The sequence below is a fragment of the Teleopsis dalmanni genome, chromosome X (assembly GCF_002237135.1).
Source record: "Teleopsis dalmanni isolate 2A chromosome X, ASM223713v2, whole genome shotgun sequence".
Lineage (NCBI taxonomy): Eukaryota > Metazoa > Arthropoda > Insecta > Diptera > Diopsidae > Teleopsis > Teleopsis dalmanni.
In genome coordinates this window covers 60,759,656-60,784,371 of record NC_051848.1, presented here as the reverse complement: position 1 = coordinate 60,784,371, position 24,716 = coordinate 60,759,656, and the positions used below count along the sequence as shown (strand labels likewise).

Sequence of the window (24,716 nt, the reverse complement as noted above, 5' to 3'; positions counted from 1 at the left end):
TTATTAAATATATATTTTTGTAATTTAAAACATTATTATTTTTTTGCATTTACGTTGTCTAGTTGAAATTTTTATATTAAATATAAGATCAGCTATAAATTACAAATATTTATTTAACGACGATATTTGAAGAGTATGTATTTTATCCCTATTAAAAAATCTGATCGCGTATCTCTTCACTCACTAGCAGAAGTTGCTTTAATTTCGTTGAGGCAATATTCAGCTTGCTCAACAGCGTCATCATTATTACACTTCTTGCCAATGCGATATGCGTTTTGACATATTTGCTTTGCTTTGGCCAGAAATCCTTCATGAAAATAAATCAAACCTAAATTGGCTTCTAAAATCCCTTGCTGCGCTATGTCATTCAAATCTTTGGCTATAGTCAAGGCATGTTCTATGTAGTTCTTGGCACCTGTATAGTCTTCAAGCTAAACAATTCAATAAAAACATATTTTTATTTTAAATATACATATTCTTATGTATATAAATATTATATATAGTAACTTACGTGCACACAAGTGACACTTAAATTGTTCAGTATTATTATAATTTTGTCGTTACTAGGTCCATAAAGATCAGTGAGCAGTTCAAATGCTTCCTGGAAATTTTTTTTTGCATCTTCGTATTTGGCTTGTCTTAATTGTAACTGACCAAACCTGTGTAGGGATAAATAAGAAAAATATAAAATTTAAATACGAAGAAAATATTAAGAGAACGTAATGCATGAAATATAGGTTTTTTTGAAATTCAACTAATGAGTTCCAATTTTTAGATTTTTGGTGAAAACATATCAAAAAATGGACTTGGAATTTGAACACTGAAATACAATAGGGATTATTACAGAATTCAAATTGCTAATGAACTGTGGACAAAGGTGCATCAATTAGATAAACAGTAATAGTTGAGCGGTTGGCAATGTCATATTGGAGATTTTAAAGTGAACTGTTTGGAAGTTACAGAATTACGCTCTGTGGTTTAAATTTGCACAGATATATTCTAATAAGACGAAGTCAAAAAAATTCGAAACGTTGACAATTGTTTAGTGGAACAAAACTATATATATAATTAACATAAAAAATATAAAAAAATTGTTAACATAAATGATGTTCTTTACGTGAACCTTTAAATAAAACGAATCCATTATTAATAAATAATTATTATATTTCGCGTGACATATATAGAGTGACCGGATTTACGTCTTCAGTAACAAGTTGCTCTCATTGCAAAGGATCAAAGTCCGCACGCATCACTTTGAAATCGAAAATCGTAAATATGACAAAATGTTAAACTTAACACAGATTGAATATTCACTAACAAAATTTATGGTTTTCTGATTTATTTCCAGGTGTTGGCAGCTATATTTATTGGGGTCGGTCATTCGTCGTTTTTGTAAACGACCAAGTGACACTCATTCCTACAAAGAAAAAAAACTTGAAATGGATGCCTAAAAAGTTAAATTAACACCAACATTAAGAAGTGCCGGTTATAATCTTTGTTATAAAGTTGGGTAGATGGATCCTACTGTTAGGTTTAAATATCGAGCTTGTTCAAACTGGACAAGCAACTCATCAGTAACCTGCTCAACACTACGGTATCAGTGCTGATAGCTCACTGCGTATTAGGAAAACATGCTATGAGACTGGATGACTGGATGATTAATAATGAGTTTTTTCGGAATTGTGACTCTGTGAATGGGGAGAAAACTGTTCTTCAACTTATGTGTCAGTATCCATAATTTTCTAGAAGAAGATTCAAAACCTTTGTGTCGTTTTTCCCGCCGATCTAGCAAAATTAAGTTTGTACAATTTTATAGACCTATCAGGTTGGTTCACTTAAATGGGGGAATCGTGCATTTCGCCGTTTTTCGTCGCGATCTTTTTTGGAATTCTACTGCAGTCTTTTTTGGAATTCTACTGATCTGTGCACAAAAAACGCTAATCAGTGGTATCATAACGAATTATTATTTAAGCTAATGTGCGGCTTGAACATGTCTGCTACTCCAACCTAATTAAACCTATATAAAGTTAAACGAAATTAATATAACCCAAGATAAACTTCTTCAGACTCATAAAAAACTGTCAATTAGAGGAGGAAAAATGAAGGCTATAATAGAAAAAATCGACCACGGCTATCACAATCAAAGGTGCTTAATGGAACTGTCAAACTAAATCGAATTAGAAGAGTTATATGTAACTTAATAAAAAACTATAACTTAAGAATCATTACACAAATTCCGACTCTTGCACTGTAGATCAAATTATCACTTTATAAAGTGATATAAAAAAACATGTGCTGGGAACATCTTATATAAAATTTAGTAATAAAACTCGATAAGGTACCTTCAATACTAAATTTTTTGAGAAAATTAGTCTCAGAGAAATACTTTGATTATAACAAGGAGGTACAATACGTCTTTAGGTCTCAGTGCGAAATCTTCTAACTTAATAATAATAATATGATTTAGTTTGATACACGTACCAGTTTTTGGTAAGGCCGAAAAGTTCTTGTACATCTTTATCGTAATCCAATTCTTCAATATTTTTCTGAATGCCTTTTAATGTCCACACAAATCCTAGTTGCGCTTTTTCTAAGTCGCCCTGCAATTGTGCCATATGTGCTAATTTGGAGCTTATATGTAAAATCTGAAAGTAACAAAAAAACAATATTAACTCTAATTAAAGTAAAAAATAAAGCTAAGTACCTGTGGGCTTGTTTCGGTATGACCATCTGCTAATAAACTACGCATAACGTCGGCAAATAGTTTTTCTGCCTTAGTATACTGTTCACGTTCCATTGCCAAATTGGCCATAACATCATATATATAAATGATACCTTCTTTGCTATTTATGTCTTGAGCCATACGTAGCGCCAGGTGCAACATTTGCTCAGCTTTATCAAATTGTTCACGTTGTATACATAATACGGACCGTTTTATTGCTTCGACCAGCTTTGTTTCAGGTGTTATATCTTCTTCTTTATGCCATTTAAACCAACTAAATATGGAAAATGCGCTGCTTGCTGTTATACCACCTCTGGTTGTAAAAAGTGACCAGAAATGTTGCCAAAAGTGGTTACTTCTTTCATATTCAAATTTAGTTCGTTTGTGCTTGTACTCTTGCCACTTTTTCTTGTGCGCTACAAGTGGTACGTATACTCGACAAAAACATTTTAAAGGACTACTTCTTAAATCTATTTGAACCCTGCGTAACGATATAAAGCGTATTTGTCGTGAAACATTGTGACATAAACCGAAATTCATTTTTAGGTCACTGAATACTTGTTGTTGTAACTTCAATTTTGTTTTGCTCTTGTAACCGCCTAAAACAGCTGATCGGGTGTGTTAGTGGTGCACAAAAACGAGTAATCACTTTTTTGTGCTAAATTTTAATTTTGAATACAACATATTTTCAAATTTTTTGTTTAACACATAGGACAAAACAAAATTTACAAAGAATGAACGCGAAATTTCTAAAAAATATAATTCAAAATGAGTATTAATTTTTATAAATGTTGTTAATATTTTCAAGGCAAATTGATTGAATTCTGAATTAATTTTAATATTTACTTTATATTATATATGTGTAGTATAATTAAAAATATTTGAAAAGCTGCTAATAGCAAAGATTATGCAAATACTCTCAGCTAACGAAGTAATTCCAGAACATCAGTTCGGCTTCAGAGTTAAACACAGTACAAGTGAACAAGTGCATTGTACTGTATCATTCGTTAGAAACTTATTTGAAAACTAACAATACCGCACTTCCATATTTATAGATGTAGCCCAAGCGTTTGTTAAAAAACCACTTAAGCAAACGAACTCTTAGCTTAAGATATAAAGATTTTGTTTTGGAACCTTGTCATCTTAAAGCTGGTATTCCCCAAGGAACTGTTATATGTCCGCTATTATACCTACTATATACAAGTGATGTGCCTAGATCGGTAAACACTTACTGACGACACAGCAATAGTAAATGCACACAAAAACCCGGCAAAAGCCCAACGCATGCTTCAAAATCATGTTCACCAGCTTGAGCAATGGTTATCAGTATGGCGTATCAAAGTCAACGAACAAAAATGTACCCATGTAACGTTTACTCTAAGACCAGCCAACTTCTGCTGTCGAAAAGCTAAAATACCATTAGGCTAAGTGGCGTCTCTACACCTTTTGGACTAACAACCCAATCAAACATCTATATGGCGTTGTTTGAACGATTTTAGCAAAACGAGACGTATTGTGGTTTCCTATGTTAATTCACAACTATTGATGAAAACTGTATCAACCACTATACTCCACAGATCAAAGAACAATGAACAATGAACAGCGGTTTCGAAACGATGAAAAAGCTTCAAAACGTTAAAGACCTGTTGTTGGTTGACTACTTCAAAAAGTGTTGAACAATATTTGGAGCTTACTGTCCAATGTTACTGCATAAATTAAGTTTGCAACAAATCAGTATATTAAATCGATATACTGACCTAACACAGAAGTTACTATGACTACAACTCCTGAATTGTATTTCAAGTTGATAGACCATCACCTGACTTTTTTCTATGAATCTTGGCAATGACTGACAAAGTTCGAAGCTTTGTTCAAAGCACTAACATTTTTGTAATTGTTGAAGCCCAATGTACTCTGAATAGCAAACACATGGCAAAACTTCGATCATGGGATAGGATGGTAAAAATTGAAAGATTAAAGGTAGAGTTTAAATATGAAGTTAAAATTTGATTAAAATTAATAAATCTTGCCACATTGATGGCGTTGTAACATAAATTAATAGACCTGAAAATTGTATGCGTGTTTACCGGTGCTAACATATGGCAGATGTTACGAGGAGTAGACCTGCAATAAACGTACATATTAAAAACAAATGCTTTTTAGTGGAACAATTTACTGTTTTATATGTAGTTATATTTACATATTAATTGGACCAGCACTATTCTTGTAGCACGTGAGAGATCTCTTTTATTACGAGAGATTTTAGCCGGAGGCTTTTTAAGAACTTTACCATAATACAATCGTGATTTTATAGAAGATACAGCTCTGGTAGGAAGAGCAGTAAGCCGTTGTTGATATTTCATCCCAGTCCTAATGATATGAAGTGAGTCATAGACATTTGTAACGTGGAAGGAATGGATTATATTAACTGAGAGGTCATTTGAAAGCCAAGAAACAAGATTTTATTTTGATAGCAGGTATATTTTTTCAATTTTTTTTCTGGCAATTGTATTTCATTTTATATTATCTACTTAACAATCTACTGAAAGATTCGGGATAATATCAATAAGAGATATTAGAATAACAACTTAACAATAACAAATGTTTAACAAATATTTATCAATAAATATCGAATATATAGTTGAGAGATAGGTATGTAATCAAATTGAGAATGACAGAGCACTGGCAATGGTAGAGCCGTACGTGATTAAAATGCTCAAAACGAACAATTTAGACCTAGAAAGGATAAGAACAAGACTCAAAAAAGTTAATATAAAAATGGATGTGTAGACGCAGATCGTTAATTAAAGTGGTATGGTTTGTATACAAATATAAAAGAGACTTTCCCCGAAGTTATGCGAAAGCGGTTCCGTGAGTTAATATCTCCCTCCAAAGAGGAGGTATTCTAGACCATATACTACATTTAAATATGTTAGGGGTTCCACTCGCTCACCACGAAGAAAAAAGAAATACGTGACAAGAACAAACGCTCGTCAACAATTGATACTTAAATATATTGAAAATACATTTTAATCGTCTATTATATTTTATTTCTTTTATTTTAATATAAATAAACAAATTTTTATTTCTGTTAAAATGTTTTAATGACATTGGCAAAAATTTTTTACACGTTTAATGTTTAACATCACATTAAACCAAACACATAAAGATAAAAAGTTTAACAAATATAACCCGTTGTAACAACGTTTAGGGCACTCTTATATATGATGGATTTACTTTCGAAAAAACTTTATATGATCTTTATAACCAATGATTTATAATAGTTAAATAATACAATAGCTTATTCGAAAAGAATTAAGAGTACAAATAAATAAGTGAAGACAATAAAAAAATACTAAAATAACAAAAACTTAGGCGAGGAACTAATAAATATTATAAAATGAATAAACTAAATAAAAAAAAATTATAAGCATATCATTTTAAAATATATAATTTTCAAAATTTGGTATATTTAATATAGATTTTTGGATAAATACGCATTAAGACAGCCTTTGTATTTTTATTTTATTTTAAAATATTATTTTTTTTTTCATGCGAATGCACTAGTAGTTTTAAAACGTTTAAATATTATTTATGATTTACGAATTTTGCTTTCACATTGCTTATTTAAGACTTAATCCAATAAAGATGACCACTATAATTTTGCTACAAACAGAGAACTCGATACTACTAATGTACTACTTAATTGAGTTGATAGGTTCATAAGGCGACTTCATATATTCATATAACATATTCTATGAAGATAAACTTTAACGCACTTAACTGAGCAATGTGAAACCAAAATTATGATTGCTTTGAACTTCAATTGTATATACGAGTACGTAAGTATGTAAATAGTAATGAGTAATGTACGCTTTTTTATAAGTATAACTATATTATTAAATATTATTTTCGTTATTAATTTATGTTTTGTATGTAACGATACATTGTATTGCCCGTTAGTTACTCTATAAAAATTATAAATATTATTATCGTATTTAACATTTAATAAATATTATATATATGTATATATATATATAATTTTTAAGTTGTTCACTTGTATGGTGTTGGTGATACGCAGGAGTCTTAAGTTTAATATAATATAAGATTATATTTTATTTAAACAAGTACAAATATACTTTCGCTTATATTCTCTAATGAAACAACAATGCACAACAATTAATTAAATATAAAATAAACCACAAATCAAAATATTTATTAAAAAAATAAATTTCTGCTTTAAATTTAACTATTCGATATTGATAAAGAAATTACTATTATTGTTTAAATTTAAAAAAATTTAGTTTTTAATTTATTTAAAATTTAATTTTAAAGAGACAAACTATTTCCAAGTAAATATAATGTATGAATTTCGTTATAAAATTATTTTGTAAAAAAAAAATACAAAAATAAAGAATATATAACATTTATAAATCATATTCCAAATAGTTTTTAATTTATTTAAAATTTAATTTCAAAGAGCCAAACTATTTTCAAGTAAATATAATGCATGAATTTTGTTATAAAATTATTTTATAAAAAAAAAATACAAAATCAGAGAATACCTAATATATATAAATTAAATTTCAAATAAATTACAAAGTCTTTTTCTTAATATTTATTTGAAGAATAAATTTTAATAGTTTTAAAAATGTTTAAAAAACAATATACACAAAAATAAAATATAATTTAAATTAATTTAAAATATATTTTAATGTTGTCTTTAAAAATTCAAACTAACATTTAAAATCTGTATAAAAAATTTAAAATTGATTTGCAACTTATTATTTTTTTTTAAAAGATATTTGCATAGAAGTTTATATTTTCGTTATTTATTAAAAAAATTAAATGTTATAAGTGACATATCACCAATAACTGATTTAAAGAGTTGTTGAAAGTGAGTATAAAATTTATTTTATACTAATCTAATTTAATCTCTCTAATCAAAATTTTAATCTTTTTACCTCAAACATTTCCGCTCCTCCCTCCGATATCAATCAAATTTGTTTCGCTGATGACTGCTTAGTTTTCTGCAGGTCCTCTTGTCCACGAATAGTCAGTAATTCCCTCAACCAATATTTTAAGTCCTTGTCCAATTACTATTATACATAGAAACTAAAACTAAATCCACTAAAAGTTTCAACTGTTGCTTTTACGGACAGTTTTCGCGATGGTCCTAGCAGATACAAGGCCTCTGATATAAAACTTAAACTTGATGTGTCATCCGTCAAACTTGTTGACAAATTTAAATATTTTGCAGTAGTATTCTTCCTTAAAAATGTGTCTTTTCATTATATGAACATTAAAATCGCCTTCGGCGTCATAATCAACTTAATGTCTAAGCTAAACTTTTATACTATATAAGCAACTGATTCGGCCCCTTTTTACTTAATCCTTTCACATATGGTCTGATATTTCTTCTGCTCAGATGTAACGTCTTCACGTATTTGAAAAGAAAATATTTCGTGACTGTATAAACTACAGACGTAAATCTGATAAGAAACACCACCCGAATTCTTTTGTCTATAATATTGCCAATATCGCGCGACTAGATAACTTTCTGTTATCTTTAGCTCGTCGATACTTCATCAGGTGTCACAACCTTCTGCTCGACATACTGTGCACTGATCATAATCCCACTGATCAACTACTCTTTATGAGGCATAAGCCATACCAGTTCCTAGCCCTCCATTTGGACGACATTCCCAATCCTCCTCAGTATTCCGGTTGTATAATCATGGTTACGGTAACCCTCTACATAGAGTTTACTCTTAAATAATCTCTTTAACCTAGTTGTTAAACTTCATTTACAATTTACGATGTCATAACGGAAGCCGATAGCAATTGTCGATTTTACATAGCAATAGTGGAAGCAAAAATTTCAATTAGTTTAGCAATGCAAATAGTTAAGCAATTTGAAACCCTGCTGCTAAGGTAATAAACTGCAGTAGAAAGTATTACAAAGTTTTCTTCTATGTTTCCTTCTTCTAAGTAAACACAGCGAACATGTACTAAGCGAACATTAAAGCGTTCCTATTTCTGCAAAGCAATTCAGTAAATTGAAGGGCTTTAAAGGGCAAAGATCATGTCCCAATATTTTATATTTAGCTAGAATCGATTCTTTAGTAGCTTATTATTCTGTGAAAGATATACAGGGTGGTTATTCGTTTGGAAGTGGCCATAATTTCGTCACCACTGTTTAACTACAAATTAAGGCAAATGAATCTATTAATTCGATAGAGGTAATAGACGAGAAACCCAATGAAAAAGAAAGCGTCAAAGAAAATACTCATCCAAAAGATTAGAAAAAAGTTAGAACCTGCGGCAGTGGTGGAAAAACTAAGACCAAACAAATTACAAATAATGATGCAGGTGTGACCACAATGCGAGCAAATCGCAAAGTTCTGAAGAATGGTAATTAACCGATTTAATATTTGTAATACAAATTTAACTCTTTGGTAAAGCAAATAACTGGTTCTATGTGACTAACATGGGTTTTGGAATACTTAGCACAATTTTTTACATAAGTACAAATTGGTTTATATGAACGCAATGGATCTCTTTTTACCGTTATAAATCTGATTACGATTTTTTTAGCTTAACTATTGTAATTTATAAATTTCAAATCTAATATAGTCTTCATTACTTTAGGTGTTAGTGCGATTAAAAAATATCTTTATAAATATTAATCTTGTTAATTTTGTAAATTTTTGGTAATTGAAAACTTTTTGAATTTCATAAAGTTACAAACATAAAGACTTTTTTTCAATAAAATGAGCAAAGATATATTGCTGCATCTAAAATTATTATATTTTTTACAAAAAAAAAAAAAAGATTATTCCAATAAACTTGTGAATATACACACATTTTAAAATATGTTTAGTAAACAAAATTAAAAAGCAGGTATATTTATAATTCAAACAATTAATTTTATACTCAATTAATTAGTTGTGCAATGTTTTCAAATGCGATACTAATGTAAATATTTAGGTGCATGTGTTGTATGCGTGTGTAGTACATGAGTTTATGTATATGTGTATGATTTGTGTATTGTTTATTGTAATATCCACAGTTTTTTTAAATGTTTAAAAAGTATATAATAATTATATGCATAATAATTAAACATAATAACAGTAATAATAAATAAGTATAATTTCTTAAAAAATGTTAAATATAAAAGAAAATAATATACATAATAATAACTATAATCATAGTAATTATACAAATAATAATTATAATAATAATTGAAATAATTATACAAACAATAGCAATAATCACAATAATAATTACAATAATTATAATAATAATAGGCATAATAATAATATTAATTATAATAGTAATTACAACAATTATTATAATACTTATAATTATGATTGTAATTGTAATGATAATTATAACAATAATTATTATAATGCTAAAATAATTACAATTATGATTGTAATAATAATTGTAGTAACAATTATATTAATTGCAATAATTATTATAACACATGATTATGATTATAATTGTAATAATTTTTAAAGCAATAGTTATAATAATAATATTTAAATAATAATAATATTTAAATAATAATAATAGTATTTAAATAATAATAATAATAAATTTAATAATAATCAGAATAAATTTCATAATAATCAGAATAAATTTAATAATAATCATAATAAATTTAATAATAAACATAATAAATTTAATAATAGTCAAGTTTAACAAAACCGTTATAAATATATCAATTTTAAATTGTGTATGAAAATATTTACAAAATATTTAATAACGATTAAATGATTGTTTTTATTGTATTGAAATGCGTAACTAGAAAAAAAAAATTTATGTTCCCATACAGATGTTACTCACTATTATTTTAATTATTAATTATTAAAATTAATAAAGATTAATTTTTTTCAATATCGTTTTTCGACACATGTGGCAAGTACGTAAAGTTTTAGCGCAACGCGAGCAGGCGCCATGACCACAGAGGAAGGCAACATCACGTGTACGTTCCATACAAATGCTACAATAATGTGATTCCTCATATTCCTGTATTTTATTTTCTAGATAACGTAGTCTATCGGCGGAGGGCACGCGCGTCTGATCAGTATTGACTAATATACGCCCGTTGCAATCAATGCGTCGTTCGATGGTAGTACCACAATGCAAACACTTTTTCATGCGCATGCCACATTCTTCGCATGATATTTGATGTTGACAGGGCTCAAATTTGATTAGTTTAAAAGTCTCATTACAAACAATACATTCTTGTGGACCTTCATGTATCGGTACATGCGCTGGAATAGGTGTAGTGGCAGCCGAAGATGTACTACTAGTATTCGCTTGTGGTGATAGTTGTGGTGATGTTGAATTGGTTGCCGCTGCGCCTTCGACTAGTGTTGCATTGTTACCGGTACTATTGCTTACAGCACTTCCTGTGATATTACAATTATTTGTAGGAGTACATGGTGGTTTTGGTGCTTTTTTACGAGGTGCTGCAGTTACTGCCACACCAGATGTAGTGGGCGTTGGATTCATGTGTACATATTGATTATCTTGAGATATATTTGGCGTAACATTGTGTGCGAGGCGTTCCGAGTTAAGTTTATTCGTTGCTGATGATTCGTTTGTACTTGCGGCTTCAAAGTTTTGAGTTGGTGTTTGCCTTTGGGCTGGCACAGGCGGTGGTATAGTGGTCGTTGTTGTTTGGTTATCAGTAGGTTGTGGAGTACTTCCACTATTAGCGGCATAAACAGTAGCTACAGTCGTAATAACATTGCAATGTTCATTAAGATTCATTGAATGTATATTATTTATCACTTGCTGTTCACTTCCATTGTTTGGAGTTATTGTCTGTGCATTAGTAGCAATATTTTGTATTGCTCCTAAAGCTTGTTGATTTGCCATAATTAGTTGTTTCAAGTTTTTATCAGTTATCCATTCAAAAATAGTGGCACCTTTATTATTTTGTTCTATGCGACAACCACGTCGTGCTAAATAAATTAGTACTGAGTACATTATTCTATCTTCACGGAGAGTAATCAAACTCGTGTATATAGCATGTATTGCTGGTGCATAATCAGGATTAGGTTCCGTTGCTTGCTGCAAATTCGCTTTCTTTATTACGCAAAGATGCATTGCGTTATCACCATCCTCATCACGTGCGGATATATTGCAATTTAAATTTACCAACATTTCAATAGCAGCTGAATGTCCCTGTGAAACAGCCAATAGAAATGGAGTTTGACGACGATTATTACGTATATCTATTTCCGCTAGACCTTCTTTTACCAATGTTTCCACTACATTTGCATGACCATTTAATGCGGCTAAATGAAGAGCAGCAAACCCGTCATCTTTTTTGACGTTAACAAGTTGCCGTGCCAACTGCAATATGCGTTTAGCAGCTACCACATTACCTTTCAACGAGGCATGATGCAACACATTAAATCCACGGTTATTTTTCACAGTAAAATCAAGATTTGGCGCACCGCATAACAATTCAACCACCTCAGTATTTTCTTTGCCAATCGCATCGTGCAGCGCTGTATCACCGTATGAATCTTGTATATTCACATCAGCACTATATGCTAGCAGTTCTCGAACGCAGTGCGGCGTCTTTTTGTGTGCGCATATATGCAATGCAGAACAATGACTTGAATTTAAAAAATTAATATCTGCTCCACTTTGCAGTAAAATGTGCATTGTTTCTGGTTGATTTCCAAAAGCTGCATAATGTAATGCCGAATCACCTTCTTTATCGATAACATTCACATTGGCACCTTTCGCAATTAAGTATTTAACTAAATCCACATAACCTTGATGTGCGGCAACTTGTATACATGCTTTACCACCACTCATAACATCAACCTGTGCTGGATGCGCATCTAGATATTGCTTAACGAATTCCATGTGTCCTTGTGCAGCTTCGCGTACTAGTTTATCAGCAACTGAAGTTCCTGACAGGCCTGATAATGGTGTCATAACATGATCAGTACGTCTATGGCTTAAGTCCATCATACTATTGGATCGCTCCGCTGCTGTAGCTAATGGTGAACGTTCTAATTTGACACATTTTGGATTCACTGTCCATTCGAAACCATCTTCAAGCTGTTGTATGCGTAAATCACCGTCTGAGTATACTTTTACAACTTTGCAATGCTTACCTAAAGCCTAAGGATATGGATAAAATTATTACCTAACAAAACAGCAAAATTTTAATTTATATCAACACTTACATATAGCATAAGATCTACCCACTCGCCATGTCCTTTTTGTAATTGCTGTACTTTAGAAGCATCACTTATAATAGTAACTAAATCACCAACTCGAAATGAAACAACCTTTACTAAAGCAGCGGGGTGGAAGGTCCAACGATTTGGACAGTTGTCATATTGTACGCTAAAAATAAAAAAAAAACCAAATTATATATCAATAAATTCAAAAATGTCAGTAATTTACAAATTCAGTGCTTGTTACTAACCGTATATCACCCTTTTCTGTTATTCTATGCACAGTACCAAGCTTTGATAAATGTTCAACCATACGTGGATTCCAGCCGCCATGTCCCTGCTGAAGCTTCATTAAAGCATCAACTTCTAGACATACTTTAACACGGTCACCTACTGAAAACGTTGGTTTAACAGTAGGTACTACCGGTTGTTGCTCTTCCGGTTGCCCTATAAGTTGTGTTTGGTATTATGATATAGCTAATCCAATTTACCGTCGATACCACAAATCCATGCAAAATTACTTACCTAAAACTGGCATGTGTTCCTTATAATAAAAACCTCCTGTTGTAGGTACTGTATATTTTAAATCAACGTTGCCTTTATGTCCTAATCTATATACATTAGTTGAACCTGTTACCCATGAAACATTCGCTACGCTTCTGCAAGATTCATTGTCCCATCCACGAATTTCCATAACCCGACCAGTTTTACCTAAATGTATAAACAAAAACGTGGGATTTAAAAAATGAGACCAAATCCTTTTTTTATTTAGTTTCATACTAATAATGTTTTATATACAAAACAAAAATTAAAAAATTTTAACTTTTCATAGATATGTACAAAGAAATATTAATGCAACCCATGACTGTATATTTCATAATAGACGTCAAGTATTGAGCACCAGCCATGCTTAAGGACAGACGTTGATTCTAAAAAGTCACTATCTAATTTATATTGTGTAGTATTTAGAAGTCATGATTAATTATGCTTCTAAGAGTTAAAAAGAAAAACTTTGCAAAATAAGGAACAGGAGTAAGAATGTAGCAGACCCAGGGTAACAATTTTTGAAGGTCTCTACATATAACAAAATTTACAAGGGCAGTTTTTAAGTAAATTATTTCAGAACCGCTTTGTCTAACTGTACTATAGAGTTATATACTTTATAATAAATAAGAAATATAATAGACATGAAATTTTTTTAACGTCTATTATAATCTTTTTTAACAGAACAAAAATCTGATATTATAGTCATTAAAGAATATTCACCACCACCACGTCATTAAAATTCACAAATTAAGAAAATGGCTACAAACTGCAATTTGAGCGATATTCTAAACATTAATATTAAGAATATAGTATGCAGAGTGTATCAGATCACAATAGTGTTTATGTCAATAAAAGCTATATTCTTACTGTAGGCTTTAGCATATCCTACTGCAGTTCTATGTTTCGAACTTATGATTATTCTAAACTGAGAAAGTATCTATCTGTGTAATCTACTCCTGCCATTTTAATAAAAAATTTTTTACCCAAATTATTTTTGGCAGTAACTTATTAAGTAAGGGTATATACCATATATATGTCTGATACTAAAAACAATTGAATCCGATTTTGTAGTCTTAACTAAAGTTTCAAGACTGATTTAAGTCATACTTAAGTTGTTGACTTCAGGAAAGGGATTTAAATGTATTTCTTTTTCTATTCCAACTATACACTTTAGTCGTATTGTCATTATAAATTTTGGTAGTTTTGACTTACAGATAAGTGAAAACAAAATTACAGAGTGTGGAATTTTCTAAAACAGTTTTTGTTCGGAGCTGGAATATCGAAGTAAACATTTTCAATATATTTTACTTTTTCACCATTAAAAAAACTAAAAATGATATTATTGTGATTATATTCATGTTGAAGATATTCCACATTCTAGAACGTCAGAACGTCGTTCCATCTACAGCAAGAACCGACCTAGCTCAATTAAGATCACGGTATAGCTATGTGCTAAAGAGTTACTTATCACGGATAAACACGTCTATTCTTAATGTGTGCCTAAACTACAACTATATCCCCATAACATCGCCCATCTGTTTTCTTGTCCCTCTACTCGCACAAACCTTAGTCCAATTAATCTTTACTCTCACTCTCTTGAAGTGGGTAGGTTTCTTCGTCCGGATCCGGAATGATTTCAGTTGCAATTCCACACATTCTTTATCTATCTCTCCTCCCCCTTTCCCCACCCTTACCCCTAACACCACCCATTCACATCCCAACTCATGTATACGTCTTGTGATCCTTGCAAATCCTGGCGGGTCACAGCAACAACATTGATATAATCCGAACAAAAAGATTATAACGAAGAGGTTAACGCTTTATGGGTTACATATGCTGTTGTAGAAAGTAATTCACACAAAACCAAATTACTTTTTGAACTATCTAATAATATAAATAAGTATCAGAAACAAAGTCTTCGAAAGGATCAGTAGTACTGAGTCCTTAACAGTTCTCTTATGCTAATAATTATTTAATATCAATGTGCGACATATACGAAGTCTTTCTTCTTTTCTCTTTGAGATTGTATTTGATTTTTTTTTCCAAGATATCAGAAACTCTGACAATAATGAGTTAAAGTTCAAAAAATTAAAGTCTTGATAAAAAAATTTTATTTAATGACAAACGAATTCTGTATTTTTAGTAAATTAAATCGATCAACATTTTAACATTTGGTATTCTTCCCCGAATTCTGTTTCAAAAGAAGGCACTTTAATATATTTTAAAAGAATCATCCTGTAGAAAAATAACCGTTTTAACCGTGTGCGTGAAAAAATGTATTTCATGGTACTCGCCTTTTTTTCTCCTCTCATTCCAAGAAATGAAATTTACAAATAATTCGAAGTATTCAAAATATAAATTATTTTTGTGATTCCACTCAACTTTACTTCAACGCCCAGACAGCATTCCAACTGTCTAGTATCCATTATCTAACACAAGTAGCTCTGAAGCCGTATGTAGTAACAAGTTTGAACCTATTCGCGATTTGCAATTTCGCGAATTTGCATAAAAACGAAACCATAACTAGTAGAGTAAGTAGTAGATTTTAAAGGGCGATGAAAAATATGGTTTAAAATTTTGGCTATCTGACTCTAGAACGAAACATGTTTGGAAGAAACAACAGTGTCTCGGAAAGCCTGCAATTGGACAGCCACAGAAAAATCAAGGAGACCGGATGGTGTTAAACTAGACGGTAGGCTTAAAAGTACAAAATATCACGACCGACAACTTTTATTCATGCCTTGACTTGGCCAAAAAGCTTCTGGAGAGAAAATTAAGATATGTGGGAACAGTTCGAAAAAATAAAACAATTATCCCATTAAATAATAATAATAAGAAAATAGTATGAACTTTCTAGAAGGACAAAAGTGGTTCAAAAGACAAGATTTGTAAGTTTTAATTTTATTGAATTTGTATGTTTTAATGTCCAAACCTCAAGTTATATGCCTATTGGAACTTTGTCACTGTCGTGGCTCCATAATCATTTACATGGTCATCGACCCATGTCCACGGTGTATTGCTTAATGACAATACCCGGACACGGTGAAGGCTAGTCACTGGAAAAACGACAAAACAAAAATGTATATACTTAGCCGTACAGAACTTTAATTTATCTATTGGCATACTCTACCCCAATTCGCATTTAAAGCTATATAGCTATATAAAACGTTAGATACATGGTTTTTTTGTAACAGCATTAACAAAAAATAAAAAAAATAAAAAAAAAACACCACCCCATTAGCTGAGGTAAAATTTCGATATGTTGACTTAAAAGAGGCTATAAAGAAACTATAACAAATGACTCAAATGGTCCAAAAACAACGTAAAGTATAAAAGAAAAAAATTGTTATCAACCGTTTAAACTATCAATTATTGAACCCATTATTGCCGGAAACTCGGATATTTAGAAAAAAAAAGCAGATTGTAGATTTTAGTTTAACAACATCAAATTAACACAAAACCGTAACAAAAACAAACAAACAATTTAGTGTCGAACAATATAATTTAGAGTCTAAATAGTAAAGACTGATTAGAAGTACACTGAATACATAATGATTGTAATAATTATATTTTGATTAAACTTTATATAAGTTATATATATCATAATAAAATTTAATTACCTTCGCCACCGTCTTGGGTTCCCCACTCCCAATCAGGACCACGTACAACTTTTGTTCCAACAAATATACCCTTCAATTCTAATTTTTTTGAACCTTTTCTTGGTGGTACTCGTACACTGTAAAGGATGAAATTTTTGGTGATTAATATGGGAATCCAAAAACAGAAAAACGAAAATTTAGAGAATCATAAATGTGAAACAAATTTTTTCTATTTCTAAAAAATAATAATAATCAAAAGATTTGTTATATCCAATATATAATATGCATAGCTTACTAAATTTTTTAGTTTTTGATTTATATTAAATTCAACAATTCATATATAAGAATTGTAAAAGTGGTAAAAAAAACAATACCTTATTTCACTTTAGTATCTTAATTTTATGATTAACCATTAAATATCATTCTGTAATATCGTTTTTAACACACAATTTTTCCAATAATTTTTTTTAATTAATTGCATATATATTTTAGGTGATGCAAGTACTATAACCAATTATTTTTGGAAATATTTAAATGTATTAAAACACAACTCTGAAAAATTTTATCATTAACTAAAAAAATGATCTAAACCTAAGTCAGTGCATATAGAAGTTTATATTATAATATATATATTCATTTACGAACATTTTATAGATTTCAAACCTTATCACTAACACCTATAATAACATTTTGATTACCTATTCAGATATTACTATGCTAAAATGTCTTCTAAAAAGTTGGTAAAATTTTAGAGTTTGCCTAATAAAACAAATCGGGTATCTGAGCAGTTGAATGAGAGTTTAAGCTCATGTACTTCTCATAATCTATGTTCTAATTTCATCAAATGAAACACAATGACTTCAAGCCGATTTAGTGTCGCTCACCACCTGAAGTCAAATTTTACCGCCTCAATCTAATTAAGCTGATTAAGTGCCGCTCATTATTTTGATTAAAACTTCAAATTTGAAGTCAACTTCTGCTGCTATCGACCGACAAACCTTATGCTCTATAGAACACCCATCCAACATGTACTTCTCTATGGTGTAGAAGTACGAACGTTATCACAAAATAATGTAGGAACACTGAAAATGTTCAAGACCAAAGTTAAACATAAGATTTTTGTTTCTCTATGAGTTGGTATCGACTACCATATTAAAAAAAAAAATCACGAGTTTGATTTATTATAAAGTTATTCAACGAATTAACATCCAACAGCTTCGATGCCTAGATATCCAGAAATTCCACCGAGTGAGGGAGTGAGTGATGGTTCAGAGAAAAAGTAGTTTAAAGTTACAGTCGGATGCTGAATACGTAAGAAAAGACCGTGTCTTTGACGAAGTAATCAGGTTGATGGAGTACTAACTGTTCTGGATGTATGAGAATAAAGAGCAATGCTTCGAGGGAGTTGTTAAAATTAGCTACACATTAAGTATGTAAACATTTTAATACAAATTACCACTGAATGCAATAAATTTTAACTTTAGTAGTTTAAACTTATTTAAGAGAACTTTTCTTGTGTCTCAGTATTTTTGTTAAAGTTCAAAAAGATGCATTGTATTTTTTTATTATTGAATCTATTATCACCGATAATCCTTAAACACTTAATTTATTTATTTAAATACACTTTTTTCAATTATATGTACCTAATCCCACGAAAAATATAATAGCGCATATAATAGATTATTGTGATTTGATTTTTAATTATTGCTTACCCCAATGATGTGGGTGTTGTATAACGTACGAATGGATGTTCCGAATCGTGTACATCAGTTCCGTAACAAAAGAAACATAAATGATAATTCGGGCACTGTGCGCATTTAAATACTATACCGGCAATACCACCCTTTGAGCAACCATCACAAACGACATTCGAGTGTCGAATACCTGATAAAGATATTTAATAAAAAAATTGTCATTAATATAAATTTTCATTATTTTATAAAAATTAACTGATTATTATTATTAATATTTATTAAGCGCAACTTACCAACTTGTGCGTTATCTACTATTATTAAATCGTACTGATTTTGATAACCAACACGATAATTTGTTCTATGCCCAGAATCCCAATTCACTACGACTGTATTCTCTGGTGAATGTGTTGAACCGGATCGTCCTATTTCACAAACCGTACCAACATGACCTTCTCCGCCGTCTGTATCGATGCAAAATGAAATGAGAAAAACATGAAAATAGCAGCATTAATATTTTAATTGAAGAAAAACAGAAAAAAAAACAGAAAAAAAAGAAAATTCTATAAAATTTATTTTTAAACTTTTGTTGCTCCAACTCGCAAAAAAGTGCGTAGTCTATCAGCTATGAAAACTCCAACTGTAAATTTGGAATAGACTGCATAGCACCCTCTTATAATCGCAGCATATATATAACTATATATGTAGGTTTCAAAACAAACATATATATATATATATATATATATACTCGGTCACTTTTCTCTCTTTCTCTTCCACACTGACAAGCATTTTCCTCCTTCTTCACATTTTTTCTTTAAGATACGAGTACGCTATCGTATAAATGCATATATACATTGATTGAATTTATTGCATACTCCATATCCGGCAGCAGCGTCGGTGGTAGCGCACCCAATGATCTTGTATTCTGTTTTTTTAAGAAGTGTACATCTTCCTCAAACTTTTCCGAAACGATGATTCCTTACATCCCCTAATTAATGCCTTTGGCGTAGCGTATGCTAACAATTAGTTGAATGCCCCGCTGCTATTTTTAGTCAATGGCATCTCAGACACAAAAATAAAACTCAAAAATTATCAACTATAAGAAGTCATTGGAAACGACGACAAAGCGATAAGTATGTATAAGACACGCGCTAACAGAAGCCATCTGCATTATTTGCAATGAATTAATACAAGAGTTCGTGTTGGTTCCCTAAATATCATTTTAAATGAATGCGTTATAATCAGTCTTTTAGATTTTAACAAACTGTAGTTCAAAATCAATATAGTATATTGTACACATATATATCATTATGTATACATTCGTATATAAGTAAACTATATAGTTATACATAACAGTATTATATGGTAGAAGCCAGCGTATTTACCTCCCGATACCATAAGTTTATCTTTTATCGGTATATAAATTTTTGCGAAAAAGTAAGACTCACAATTGGTAAATAATCAGATGAATATTGGAAGCAGTTAATATGTTAGTTAAAACGCAATTGTTAGTCAAAAAATTGGTCATAAGTATCGACCGATGTAGTATTTCTTTTGCGCGATGTTCAGATCAAATACGACGCTTGGTTTTAATCGATGCAGGGAGCATTTAGAAATGACAGAACTGTGCATTATACATTAACGTTTGGCCCACTGTTATGAACTATTTGTAGACAATGCACTCGGAATTATAAAAGCAAATTAATATAATATTTTTAAAGAGCTTAAGCACTTGGCTTCTGTGTAATTGCCAGTATTAAAAAGGATATAATTTTAATATTAGGTATATCAATATCAGTTAGTCAGAATTTTCAATTTTGTACAATAGTATTATAAAACCAATATGAACTTATGGTATCCAGATATTTAGTAATGCTCGTGCTTCATTAGTAATGTTGACATTCTCCAAAAATCTCACACAGAAATACTTAAAAGAAACATTCACTTCGCATCTTACAATATAAATGGCAATATCCACTAAGACCCAAAAGACTGATAAAAAAGGTTTACTTCTTATCTTGATATTTTTCAATTATATCTAGTATTTTCTGATCAAAAAGACCTTACCGTCCATTTATTAATCGGAATCAGAATTATTCAGAATTATTAATAATCAGAATTATTAATCAGAATCTTTAATAAATTATATATATCAATGACTCTCAGACCAAGTAATTAAATTAAGGTTTACATTAAATCTGAGTTTTCTAAATTTATTTAATATTATAAAACTGTAAATTATTGACAATCAAATTCCAAAAAGAAATCGCAACTTCCTTTGGCTCGAATTACTGAAATATTGAGTACTACGAGTATTATTAGGCCCACGAAAATGAGAAATATAAATTTTTCAACTGTGAACAATAAATTACCAAATTTTAATGGTGCATAATAACATAGCTTATAATAAGTAACTATAAATCATAATTCATAACCTCAAATTTTATATACGTATATATACAAAGTAGAGGAGCAATGTAGATTTAATGGTAATAATAATGGTAATAATAATGGTAATAAATTCAGTACAATACAGCAATAAATCATAAATTATATTAGACTTTTATCATTATGCACAAGAAGATATATAGACGTGAACCATCCAAATGTGGATTTTATCAAGAGATTAGAGTTACATAAGGCACTATGAATCAATGAATGTTAATTATATTAAGTTTAAGTTTATAGTTTATTTTATAATTTTATTTCACTTACGGCCTGAACACCTAGCCGTATTACAGCTAGGTGTTCAGGGCTCAAAACTCCACTGCCTAGATAGTTAAGTCTACGTCTTGCCACGACTGGTCAAACGCATAGAAATTGTTCTGCTGTTTCCAGTTACTCTTAACAGAGTCGATCAATCTTTTACAGATGGTATCGCAGTCTACAGTGATCTTTTTGCTAAAAGAGAGTTATAGAGTTTGATATCTGTTCTGCTTAAGTTGCAAACAGCTTCAACTTTTATATATCCGGGGATACTAAGCCGTTTTGACTGCCGCATGTCTTTTTGGGCTCTCCAGAAATCAGTTAGGTGTTCTTTTTCCCTTTCGTTTACTAGGCTGGTTTTAAAGCTGTTATTAACAGCGCAGAAGGGTTCGATGTCTATAAAATGTGTTTTTGCTTCCTTTTTGGCTAAAACATTCGCCCTTTTCTTGCCTTCGAAAATATTTTTAATAAACCATAGTTGTTAGAATCACAAATGTTATTGTAAAGGTGTTCCAGTTGATATCAAATACTCAAATTCAGAAACGCTAAAGGTTCAGGTGTGTCTACACATAAGTCAGACCGATGTTTTTACATAAAAAGTGTTTAAGCGCCAAAAACGAATGACTGACACACACAGAAAATTATTTCATTTTTCACAAACGAAAAATTCGTCAACTGTATTTCGTTTATAAAGTTCTATATAGATCTCGTTTGAGTGAAAGTGAATTTAAGTAATCACAATCAAAAAAACGGTTACGTAAACGTTAACTTCGTTTACTGATAACATGCCTCGCATATTGAGAAAATTATTTCGATTACCGCAAACGAAGAATAAGTCAGCTAAATTATAATCACGATTGCATGAAGTAAAGTTCAATAACCACAAACCAAGAAACGGTTGTCGCCAGCCAGTGTTCACTTCGTTTCCTGATAACGTTCCCGAACTGAAACTGTATTAAAACTTATCGCTTACTAAAAGAAGTAGTCTATGGAAGTGATTGTTTATTACGTGAACGAGTTTTTGAGCGGTGTAAGCGTTTCAGAGAGGACCAAGAAGATGGTTGGTTATGGTTCATGCGTGCGTCACTCGCCAACGTCAAGCATAAAGAGAATGTTGTAAAAATCGAGGAATTAAATTAAAAAAATAAATAAATAAAAAATAACCCGAATTGTAAAACAATAAGTCATGGATCTTGCGTCAAAACAATGTACCAGTTTATTCAGCATTGTCTATTCGCACGTTTCCAGCTAAGTATATCATCCTAGTTTTAGACATCCGCCTTATATCGCGAGACCTTGCACTATGTGACTTTTATTTATTTTCGAAGAGACCGAATCTGTATTAAAAGAAGTAAGACTTCAGTTCGTTAAAGGAATAGAGGCACGCAGCATAAAAGAGCTCATCCAAGAAAAGTTCCAGCTTATTTCGAATAATCGCAAATATGTATGGAGCGTTGTTGCGATAAAGGAAGATTGTTGATTGAAGGTTATTATAATTAAATATACGTATGCGTATGTGTATATTCAAAATATATTGTTTTATAATAATAATAGTATAAGTACTTAATACACCAACATAGAGTGTAGATTCCAAAACACCTATTAAGTGCTAAAATTTTGATATGCAAAGATAAACAGCAATGACAACAACCACAGCAGATGCAACAAACACATCACATCAGTATTTTTTAAGTAAGTAAATTTAAAAACTTTGTATGTTTACATTTAAGTGCGAGTATCTCGGGCCGCTGTAATGCCACATCCTGCGTATAAAAATTTTAAATATGTTAACCGACATAAAAATAGACTTAGGCGTCAATATTTATATATGTAGGCATACGAATGAATGTATACGTCCATGTCTAGTTTTGCTTGTTTTTAGTTGTGTTTTAATTTCTTCAACAAAATATCTGAGTGTGATTTTCTCTACGTACAGAAAGTGAGATACTCAAGAACCATGTATGCACTCTTTAGATATTGTTCGATATTATTTGGAAAAATACTTGGTATTTGGTACAAATCATTGGAGAGTATATAAACAAAATTCATTAAATTCGTTTTTAGGTGTTTTTTCTATAAAATATACTTGTAAAATAATTGAAAATAATTACACTTCGTTTTTGTTTAAACAATTTTCTGATTTCGATTTTGAATTTATATTAAAATTTTTATAAACAATTTGTTGTATACATATATGTATCGAAAGATATAAGTACTATGTATGCTACTTTGATTACGCAAAATAGCTAAAATGAGGCAAACTATCAATCACGATTGAATTTGTGTGAAATTTTGCAAATATCTCTGAAATACTTTGCGAACAGTAGAAAAGTAAACAGAATTATATATGTACATATATAAATTATATCAAAAATCAACAATTTAAGTAAGAAATTTCTCTGGTTAATGCACTTAATAGTAGCACGCACAGTAAATGACCTTCAGAAATATTAATTTCGATCATATTGGATATTTGTCTTAGGCATTAGATATATCAAAAATGATTTCATTTTTCAATATTTACTGGAGTACATGAGCAAATATTTTTAAAAATTGACTTAACAGGCACATTTTTCTATTTTTCTAATTATGGCAGCTAGTACATCGTGTCAAAAATTATTGTTTGATTTTTCAATATTCGAATACCGAATTAATTTAAATTACAGAAAGAATTTAAAGAAAAGTGAAGAATCAGTCGCTATCGAAGGGCTCGTCATTGTCATTTCATCAGAAAATGTAAACATCTATCTACTGATTATTATTATTATTAATTTATTTCTCCTTAATGGGTATAAAAATACATTTTAGAAGCCCTAGCTTAAAACAAAATATATTGTATATTATATATGATAATTCACGTAATGAAATTTCTGGTGATATGATAGGTATCGAGGATCACTGACTTCTGCATGGTATCAACGAGGTTTTGCGGGAGTCCAAAGGTGCTCATATTTGTACAGAGATATTTGTCAATTACACCTTCAGCGCTTATTATTATTGGAATGGTCTTGATTTCCTTAAGTTTCCAGTATCAAAAGGTTCAAATATATACTGCTTTTTTGAAGACCTATTATGCTATACGTGAAGAGAGTCTCCGAAGTTTACTTACACAATTTAAGATTATTGATACATCTAAAAAATTCTTAAAATGAATGGAGGTATGAATGGAGCTTAATGGAGATATTTTCTAGCAATCGTAAAATCGCAGATTAATTAATTAATTTGTATTTTCCAG

The 24,716-nt window shown here is 30.4% G+C and overlaps 2 protein-coding genes across 2 annotated transcripts in view; both read right to left on the bottom strand.

The window, feature by feature from the left end:
• Positions 1–49: 49 nt before the first annotated feature.
• On the bottom strand, positions 50–3,449 carry LOC119687566 (tetratricopeptide repeat protein 19 homolog, mitochondrial). Its single transcript, XM_038101916.1, has 4 exons — positions 2,705–3,449; positions 2,482–2,645; positions 512–659; positions 50–431 (listed from the first exon to the last, which is right to left on the bottom strand). Exons 1-4 carry the CDS (start codon positions 3,260–3,262, stop codon positions 177–179), a joined length of 1,125 nt encoding a protein of 374 aa, XP_037957844.1. The 5' UTR covers positions 3,263–3,449; the 3' UTR covers positions 50–176.
• Positions 3,450–10,557: 7,108 nt separating this feature from the next.
• Positions 10,558–24,716, bottom strand: part of LOC119687660 (E3 ubiquitin-protein ligase MIB2) — a 36,029-nt gene continuing 21,870 nt past the window's right edge. The window contains exons 3-9 of the mRNA XM_038102067.1: positions 19,072–19,239; positions 18,797–18,968; positions 17,106–17,221; positions 13,465–13,650; positions 13,191–13,386; positions 12,946–13,108; positions 10,558–12,880 (exon numbers count right to left, since the gene is read on the bottom strand). Of these exons, the coding sequence (XP_037957995.1) occupies positions 10,601–12,880; positions 12,946–13,108; positions 13,191–13,386; positions 13,465–13,650; positions 17,106–17,221; positions 18,797–18,968; positions 19,072–19,239 (3,281 nt within the window). The 3' untranslated portion in view covers positions 10,558–10,600. The remainder of the gene's footprint in view (positions 12,881–12,945; positions 13,109–13,190; positions 13,387–13,464; positions 13,651–17,105; positions 17,222–18,796; positions 18,969–19,071; positions 19,240–24,716) is intronic.